Raw genomic sequence first — 9,901 nt, 5'->3', positions numbered from 1 at the left:
ATTAGATTACATGGGAGCAGAACCCATTAGTATTTCTGGAGTGACCTAGCCCAGGAATGTCAGGATGAGTTATCTGTATCTTGGTGAGCCTATGAAACATCAGGACATCCAGGGAAACCTGAAACATACAAATGGGCTCATGATCAAGGGGTGGACCTGACCACTGAAGTTATGGCACAGGTAGTAGATGGAAGCTTATGAAGGGAGAGAGAAGGCAGTTCAGAAAGGTGGACAGGAGGAACATCAGGCAACACAGCACTGAAGCCTTCTTTCCCTAACTAATTTTCACACTAGAATTTTATTGCCTTTGTCTGCATGCAGAATCTACAAATTGAGATTTAACAACACTGAGATGTTGACAGATGATTTGGTCTTCACAGTACTACAGGATTACAAAGAACAAGCAAGAGCTTCTGCTAATGCAAATCAGCATGGTTCCATTGACTGCAGCCACCTCATTGACTTAGACAAAACTTAATCAAATACATCACACTTTTTTTTCACTCTCCTACTTTTCCTTCTCACCAGGGTCTCAACATTATTCAAGACACTGACAAGGATGAAAATCAATATAGTATCAACCACAGCTTCAAAGTCTGTCTGTCCGCAGCCCATACTCTACTTAAATTTAATTTGGTAAGATTTATCTCAGTCTGATCTAACTAAATTAGTCATGCAGAGCACTGACCTATCCCACCCCAGGCTTCTGAGCCCCACCCTGCATGTTTATTTGAAAGGTAATCTAATTTGCTGCAAATCTACTTATCTAGCTGGAAAGCAAACTGTGATAGGTACCTCTGAAGGAAGACAGCCTTCCAGAATGCATGGCTCAGCGAGTCCCTTTGTATAAGAAATACAGAATCTATTTTATTGTTGTTGTTGATCTGCAGTGGAATTATTCACCTGCTCCCTGCTCTTTGTTTCAATGTATTTCTGAAGCACACTGACGCTCCTAAGCTTCAGTCAGGTCAAAACTGAGTGGAATGGTTTTCTCTGGGTTTTCCATAAAGAGCTTAAGCAACTCTGGAGAGTTGCTGGGTAACAACCTACTGCCTGCAAGGTACCTTTGGCAAATGAGTGTGAAATCCTGACAGATGTTTGCTAGCATAGTGCTGAAGTACAACAGCCAGCAGTGGTATAGCCCAGCTTTGTAACACAGAAGAGTCAGAGCACTGAGCCAGTTGTCCTGAGTAGCAATGGGAAGAGACATTGTGGAAGTCTCATGTTCCTAAATATATACAATCCCAACCAGTGCTGAAATTATTAGAGGACAACACTATGATTAATAGCAACTTTCTTCTAGACACCAGCTGTCTTGTGTTGGGCCTCACTCAACTTTGCCTCCCAAGTTAAATCTCGCACTTTGGCTTTGCTTCAGCAGTGTGATGGGAGAGGGATCAGAGCTACTTCTGTTTCCCATGGCACAACCCCCAGTAATACTCCTCTCTTAGCCTATGCGGTGTAGGAGAACAGGGCTGAGATGGGGTGTGTGCAGGTGTACACTGGGGCAGGGATGGCAGATGGATGGTCCCAACACCAGGTAGAGAATGAGTTGGGAAAGGATGAGGGACTTTTTGCCACTTTGTATCATGGCAAATTCCAGAGGTTGAGTCCCAATAGAGACAGCATGGATGAAGGCAACCTTCTCCGTAATTCCCATCTGGCCTGTTTCCCCAAGGACTCAGTGGTGCTGCAAAACTTGGTAGCATGATGTTCCCTTTTTCCATTTTCAGGACTGGGATGGAGTCCTGAAGGACTCATGGACACAAGCATCACAGATCACAGTTACCAAAGCTCCCTGTCTGTTTGACTAGCCCTTTCCATGCTGAGTCATTTAATAGTTGGACCGTTACAAAACTACTGAAATGACCGAAAAGAGTGCCCCAGGTGGGCACAATGAAAAGACAATACTGGAACTATGTTTTAGCAGAGCATACGAGGCTTCCAGAATTCAACAAAAGCTGTATGAGCAGCATCTGACTGCCAGGGACTGACAGAAGGCTGTCAGCAGAGTGTGGACTGACAGGGGATGGACTGGAGTTGGACCAAGGGTTGGACTTGATGATCTCGGAGGTCTTTTCCAACCCAATTGATTCTATGATTCTATAATTCTATGATTCTGCCTCAGCATCCATGGAAATAAAAGCTACATGAGGCCCCTTTCCATTAGTCCCAGCTTTGACAGAGAGGCACAACTTACAGCATGTAAACAACCACTGGCACACTTTACCATTTAAAACTTCTCCTGAACTACCTGCTTGCCGAGATGAAATATCTTGTTTTGCTGTAGCTGTTTGTACTGTGTTTGACACTGGTCACATCCCCCAGAAGAGGTTTCCAAGGGCTGAATTCAGGGACCTGTGCTTACTAACATGGCCAGTGCAGAGGTTGCTATAGCCCTGGCCTCTTCTAAGTGTGGGAGACTCAGAAACACACAGAAACAAGACGGGAGACAGAAGGGCATTTGGTACTCAACATTCTTGAAAATCCAGCAGCAGATTACATTTCTAAATGCACTTCAGGGAATACCTAGCTTTGAAAGGAAGTTGCTAGTGATTCCATGGGAAAATTAGCCCACAGCTGGAAAAATCTCAAAGAAAACAGGGAGAAAAAAGGAGGCATGTGTGCTCATTGTTTGCAGGAGTGGACTCTAACATATATATGGCCCTTTCCACCCCCACATACTAATGACTAGACAGCTCTATCACCATCAACAATACTAAAATTTTGATCTGTATCCTGAAGTGGAGGGAGACAACAGGGATGTCCCAATGAAGGATGCCAGATAGCCAATAATATATTCTGCATGAAAAAAGGGAAGGAAAGTTGGAAAATCAGTTACGTTGACTCATCATTTTGCCTCTTTCCAACCATCTCATAGGTATCAACACTTTTCTATCGGGGATTCACCTCCACTTGCCCTCCCTATTTTCATCTGCCTTCTACCATACAGCATCTTTGCAGAGTAAGATTATATGAAGTAATCCGTGCTGCACTCCCTCATCCAGAAGGGTGGACTGATAACACAGAGATCTGTGACTTGTGTGCGTGCTAAGGCTGTAGGACAGCTGGCTGAGAGCATATGAATAGTTGTCCTCCGCCGTATTTGTACAAATGACAATAAATAAAACAGAGAGAAAGGCTGAGCTGATCAGATTGGACAGTCCCATCCTCAGCCCGTCTGGCTGGTGGCTGCTGCCCTCCCACGGCAAACTGGGGCAGCCGCCCTGAGCTCCAGAGCAGCTCCCTCTATTACTAAAATGGACTGAGTTCACCTGCTGGTTCCAGCTGACAGAAATTACAGCTTCCAAACACACAGTTTGCCACTTCATTTCTGTCTGAAGTGGAAAATCAGCATCTTGGGGCACTCAGCGTCTCTGTCCTGCCAGTGAAATCTTTGTGGAGGGAAAGGACTGTGTGCTGCTCAAGGAGCAATTGCCATCCTGAGCCTGCCTGTGACACTGCTAGTGTTGAACAATAACATCCCTGCAGAGAGGACACAGATCTGCAGCTCTTCTCCCTCCGTGACAGCTTTTTGTTGCAATTGTTGGGGCTTTTTCTAGTGTCAGTATCTTGGCAACACCGAAGCTGTTGATTCAGGGGCTCAGGGAGCCTCATGGAGTTCAACAAGCCCAAGTGCAAGGAGCTGCCCCTGGCTGGGCTCAAGCACAGGCTGAGGGGAACTCACGGAGAGCAGCCCTGTGGGGAGGGACTTGGGGGTTCTCAGGGATGAAAAGCTGGACCACAAAAGCAGTCAAAGGAGGGGAAATCCTGCCCTCTACTCTGCTCTCAGCTGGAGTGCTGTGTCCAGCTTTGGGGCTCTCAGCACAGGACAGGCATGGATTTGCTGGGGTGAGTCCAGGGAGGCCACAAAGAGGACTGGAGAGGACTGGAGAGGACTGGAGCATCTGTGCTGTGGAGACATCCTGGATGGGGCTGCAGGGGAACCTCACCGAAGCCTTCCAGTACCTTAATGAGACATTTTATATGGGCATATAGCAACAGGGACTGGGCAGTCCCGGGGGGTACAGGAGAGCACTCTGGACTCCGAATCCCAAGGACTTGGGTCCAAGTCTCAGTGGGGACCATCCCCTGGCAGTTCAATGCCTCCTTGCCATCCCATCCCGTCACATCTCGGATGCTCAGCAGGGTCAGCCCCGGTTAGTACCGGGTGCTGTGACAGTCCCGAGGACTTCACTGTCACTGTCCAAGCTCGCTCGGCCGTGGCAAATGGACCTCAGGACTGAAACGGTGGGGCCAGTTCTGTGCACGCTGTGCCTCACCTAAAACATCCACTGTGCAGGCTGGAAGGGCACGTGGGGAGAGCCCTGCCCAAATCTGTGTTCGCCAAGTCTGGCCGTACATACGTAGCAACAGGACAAGGGGCAATGGATTTAAACTGAAAGAGGGCAGGTTTAGGATAGATATCAGGAAGAAATTCTTCACTCTGAGGGTGGTGAGGGGCTGGCACAGTTTGCCCAGAGAAGCTGTGGATGCCCCATCACTGAAAGTGCTCAAAGCCAGGCTGGACGGAGCTCTGCACACCCTGCACTGGAGAAAGGTGTTCCTGCCCATGGCAGGGGGTTGGAACTCCCGATCTCTCGGGTCTCCTTTCCGACACGATCGCGTCGCGCTCTGACGGCGCCTGAGGGCGGTCCTCCCGCCCGCGAGGGGGCGCTGATGTGCGGCCGCGGACTACAGTGCCCAGCATGCCCCGCGGGACGGTCGGAAGCAGCAGGCGGAAGCGGCGGGCTGGGGCGCCATGAGGGGTGCGGGGCCCTCTGCGATCAGCGCCTGGGCCGGCCTGTGTTCCATCCCGATCCCCATCCCGATTCTGGCACGGCTGCCCCCGGCTCCTCGCAGAGGTGAGAGGCGCCGCCATGCCGTGCTCGGGCCGCCGGCAGCCCCCGCGCTCCACGGAAAGGATTGTTTGGGATTGTGTTCCATTCGTTGTATAGAGTATTCAGTGCATCTTAACTAATACAGTCATTACGTCGGGTGCTGTGGCTGGTTTAGGCACTTAAATGCCACCCTGACATCCCATCCCGTCACATCTCGGAAGCTGAGCGGGTCAGGCCTGGTTAGTGATTGGATGGGAGACCTGTTGGGAATACCGGGGGCTGTAGGTTCTAGTCCCGAGGACTTCACTGTCACCATCCAAGCTCGCTCGCCCGTGGCAGATGGACCTGAGGGGTTAAACGGTGGGGCCAGTTCTGCGCAAGCTGTGCCTCACCTAAAAAATCCCCTGCGCAGGCTGGAAGGGCACACCCACGTGGGGAGAGCCCTGCCCAAATCTGCGTTCACGAAGCCGAGCCACAGACGGCTGGTTTAGTCAGAGCCACTTCTTTAGCGTGCACGTAAGGAAGCACATAATTTGATTTATCCAGTAGTGGCACAGTGTAACTTCCCTGTTGTTTAAATGATACAAAGCTTTTGAGTCAAGGTCTAGATAAGATACAGAACAACATTTTGGTTAAGGCAGAGTGCCAGCAGTGCAAATAAGCATGAATGTAGAAGTAACAGGGCTGCTTAGATAACAAAGAATCTGTCAGAACAGGATCTGTAATATGCAAAGGCCCACAAAGATAAGGTGAAGAGAAAGAAAATAGAGATAGGAGATTGAGAAATAGAGATAGCAGAGGCAGCGACACATCTTGTGAGCAGTCAGTCACAGAATAAGTAGAGTGGATCTCTTAGACCTATTTCTGAGGTATTAGGTGCAGGCATCAGAGAGCTTTGTTGCCCACTTTCCTGTGAATGAATAAATTAATTCTGAAAGTTAGACTTGCATAGATTTCGGAAAAAAAACACCTTATAGCTGTTATCTTCACACATGGCACTCTCCTTGCTGGAAAGGATACTGATAGAAGAAAACATAAAAAGAATGTGATTGAGGAATTCTGTGAAAATGAGAGATTTAGATTAGATATTAAGAAGAAATCCTTTACTGTGAGGGTGGTGAGGCCCTGGAACAAGTTGCCCAGAGCAACTGTGGATGCCCCATCCCTGGAGGTGCTCAAGGCCAGGTTGGATGGGGCTCTGAGCAATCTGCACTAGTGGAAGGCAGGGGATTGGAACTAGATGACCTGTAAGGTCCCTTCCAACCCAAGCCATTCTATGATAAGATAAAAATCTGTTGGAATTAAGGCTCAACAGTTCAAATAAAATAGCAATGAATGCCCAATGGCACTAACTCGCTGAATGTTTTAAAAATAAGAAAATTATTTAAGTGATGTTTCCCAAATATAAAACAGTTGGGTCTGGTGGGTTTATTTCGGTTGTATCAGGATGCTTGTCTGTTGCACAGTTACATGGACACACTTGAGATCACTATGTGAGTCCTAGTTGGAATAGATTTCTATGGAAAAGGGATTGATGGTTTCTGGTGTCTTTTGTTGCAACATCTGTGCAGCTTTTCTATGATGAAATAAATTAAAATTAGTGTGTTGCATGATGAGCCAATCAAGTTAAGTTTAAGGCATATTTTGTTACTTCCAGGTTTTGCTGCCACATTCATTAGGAAGTCGTACGATGTCAGAAGAGTTGATATCACTCCCCTGGAGCAGAGGAAGGTGACTTTTGATACCCATGCTTTAGTGCAGGATTTGGAAACCCATGGTAAGTCATATCTGATAAGTAATTCGACACTGAGATTAGCTCAGTTGGTTAAAACTTAGTTGTAATAATGCCACAGTCACAGGTTCAATCCCCTGTGTGGACCATTGACTTAAGAGTTGGACTCAATGGTCCTTGCGTGGTTCCCTTCCATCTCAAAATAGTCTGTGATTCTGTAATTCAAAGGAAAAGTTGTAGTTTTAGATGTTGTGAGTGCTATCAGTTTCTCCAGAGTACCAATACTCAGTGGTACAAAGTATTTGGGAGCCTCTGGAGGAGGCGGATGCAGGAGAGGCATCTCATCTGAGGATCCGCTACATTACATTTACCTCAATTGTAGCTACTGGCAAGTTTACGTAGTGTCTTCCAGCAAGGGACATAATTCAGTTAACAAGTGCAAAGTAATAGTAACAGGTAGAGAGCTTCATTTTTTTAGAGCAAAAATGAAGCTTTAGTAGAAGTTCTGCTAGTAGTAATTTAAGGGCTTTTTTCTCACTAGAAATAATTTCAGCATCATAGTGTTGTGATACATTCTTAATGCCTGCACTTCTATGCTGTGTGACTGGCTGAAGTGAGATGAAAGGTCCATCTGGCTTGGATCCTGTCTCCTGACAGCAGCTGTGAGTCTGTGCCTGCAGAACAGTGGGGAAACAGGACAGATGTATGTGATACTTCCCCTTATGCTTTCTAAGCCTCCAGTTGCTGTCACCTGGAGGTATTTTGAGTCAGGTGTGAGTTTTAGTAACTTTCAGTAAAAATCTTTTCCCAAGTTTATTCAGTCCCTCAGCCTCTATAAACCGAGAAGTACCCAAAACATTCTTTCTCATGGAATTTCAGACATCCATTCCCTTTGTTTATGCAGAATCTGGCTTCTGTGAGGTAAATTTCAGCCCAGTTTCTTTTGTGGGAAGAGAAAGTGAACATTTGATCTCTCATGTCACTTGTGATTATGCAAACTTCTGTCATATTCCCCCATCATTCTTTTTCACGCAGAAGAATCCTAACTTGTTGCATTTTGACTTCAGCAGTAGCTTTTCCATAGTTTTGCTCATTTTTATAATTCACAATGCCTTTAATGTTAATATTTTCACATTCCATTTCACAGGGCAGGGGGCAGAGGTGCTGGCATTACTTGTCAACTGAATGTCCTGTAGATTTGAACAGTGATGTAAAGTTATGTCTGTTTTGTTCTCTGTTCCTTTTCTTAATAATTCCCTAAGGTTTGATTTGCTTTATTGGCACCTACTAAGCCTTGAGCTGATGTCTTCATCAGACTAGGAACTATCTTTAAAAATCTCAAGTGAGATTAGGAACATTATGCAGTTGGAGGTTAGGATTTTTCCACTGCTTGAGTGTAATAATAATAATAATAGTAATATGGGTTAGTAGTTAGAAGACTAATAATAGTCCACTAACAATGCTTACGTTTTTTTCATGCACATCAGACTTGACAGCCTGTAGTTCCCTACATCTCTCTAGACATGTTTTTAAAAACTGGCATCGTTATTTCCCAGTTCATGGGTAACCAAGGTAGGCTGTGAAATGTTACTTGCCCCGAGGACTATTTCAGCTATTCCTTCATCAAGTTTCTTTAGAACTTGTGGAGTGAAGTCTGTGCTATTGTTGCTTAGTTTAATTTGGTCTATACTTCAGTACCACAGTGGCAGAGCTCTGTAGGTAAACCCTATACACACCACCAAAGTTAGAAAGGCATTTTAGTTTTTCCCAGGCTTGGTGCAGGCAGTTTTCAGGCTCCATTCTCTTGCTTATAGGAATTAAAAGCCACAGTGACTGGCTTCTGGCTGTCAGTATTCAGGAACTGTGTGAATTCCCGTGTGCCACTGTAGTCAGGTATGACACTTGAGTGTCCCAGGTTATTGGCTACCTCTTGCTCTTCATCCAGATTTTTAATAGCACCTGAACTTGCTATCCTTCAATTGTCCTCTAGGCTTTGGAAAGGAGCAAGCAGAGACCATCGTATCAGCGCTAATAACCCTGTCCAACGTCAGTCTGGACACCATCTATAAGGACATGGTCACACAGGCTCAGCAGGTAAAGACTAACCTGTCGTGTGGCTGTAATGGCTCAAGTTTGCATCTTTAAAACACAAATGAACAGCTCTCACATAAACATCTCACTGTGCCATGTTTTCTTAAGTTGCACTTGGGATGGAGAGCACTCTGGACTCTGAATCCCAAGGACCTGAGATCGAGTCTCAGTAGGGACCGTCCCCTGGCAGTTCAATGCCTCCCTGCCATCCCATCAGATCTCGGATGCTCAGCAGGGTCAGCCCCGGTTAGTACCGGATGCTGTTACAGTCCCGAGGACTTCCCTGTCACTGTCCAAGCTCACTCATCCATGGCAGATGGACCTTAGGACTGAAACGGTGGGGCCAGTTCTGCGCACGCTGTGCCTCACCTAAAAAATCCACTGTGCAGGCTGGAAGGGCATGTGGGGAGAGCCCTGCCCAAATCTGTGTTCGCGAAGTCTGGCCATACATACTTGGGATTTTAAATGATAATTAAATGCCCTGTCCCAGCTTCTGCTGAAGTCTGGCTGCTTTGTCGAACACAATGAAGGTTTTGCAATTGCTGGGAAAACTTCAGTTGCGTTTACAGTGAGGAGACTTATCTCATCTTGAAATATCCAGTCTCAACACTGACTACATTATAAAAATAAGTGTTTCTGCCTAACACAATTCCTTGCAAATTGTATTTAGGATACTGACTTTCTTTGCCTAATAATAGGATTTCCAAAATGAAAGGTTTCTATTTAGAGAAAAAAAGAATAGACAGACAGAAGTTCTTGTGTTCTTCTGAGATTTAGAGGAAAAAAAAGAAGTTAAACAATTTTTATTAGAAATAAATGCCAGTAAGGTAAAAATCTGTTGGAAGAAAGGCTCAGCAGTTTAAATAAAATGGCAGTGAATGCTTAATTGCATTAAGTAATTGAAGAAGAATGGCACATACTTTCAGTTTGCACAGCCTTCCTGGGTAACTATTAAAGCCATCACTGTGCATCAGAACTTTGTTATCCTGCCCAGATTCCACCCTACAAGAAAAACTAAGCTATTTTTATTTTGTCAGTTTGTTAAAGCAAAACTTGTCACCATCTCTGCTATCTGCAGGAAGGCCAGCCCCGCTCTTTAACTGACCCACTGCCTCCAGGTATGTCCACAGACATAAACTTGAATACCTCAGTGAAGGAACCACCCTGGTGCTTTGCTGGAATGCAGACCAAGGTGCTGACCTGGGCAGTGCAAACATACAGGTTTATACCAACAACT

At 45.9% G+C, this 9,901-nt stretch overlaps 1 protein-coding gene across 1 annotated transcript in view; it reads left to right on the top strand.

Moving 5' to 3' along the window:
• Positions 1 to 4,745: 4,745 nt before the first annotated feature.
• CCDC90B (coiled-coil domain containing 90B) overlaps positions 4,746 to 9,901 on the top strand; it is a 10,840-nt gene continuing 5,684 nt past the window's right edge. Inside the window, exons 1-3 of the mRNA XM_071556309.1 lie at positions 4,746 to 4,865; positions 6,499 to 6,618; positions 8,564 to 8,667. Of these exons, the coding sequence (XP_071412410.1) occupies positions 4,763 to 4,865; positions 6,499 to 6,618; positions 8,564 to 8,667 (327 nt within the window). The 5' untranslated portion in view covers positions 4,746 to 4,762. The remainder of the gene's footprint in view (positions 4,866 to 6,498; positions 6,619 to 8,563; positions 8,668 to 9,901) is intronic.

Source organism: Pithys albifrons, chromosome 1 (genome assembly GCF_047495875.1).
Source record: "Pithys albifrons albifrons isolate INPA30051 chromosome 1, PitAlb_v1, whole genome shotgun sequence".
NCBI lineage: Eukaryota > Metazoa > Chordata > Aves > Passeriformes > Thamnophilidae > Pithys > Pithys albifrons.
The sequence above is the reverse complement of the archived record's forward strand: the minus strand, read 5'-3'. Positions and strand labels throughout refer to the sequence as shown.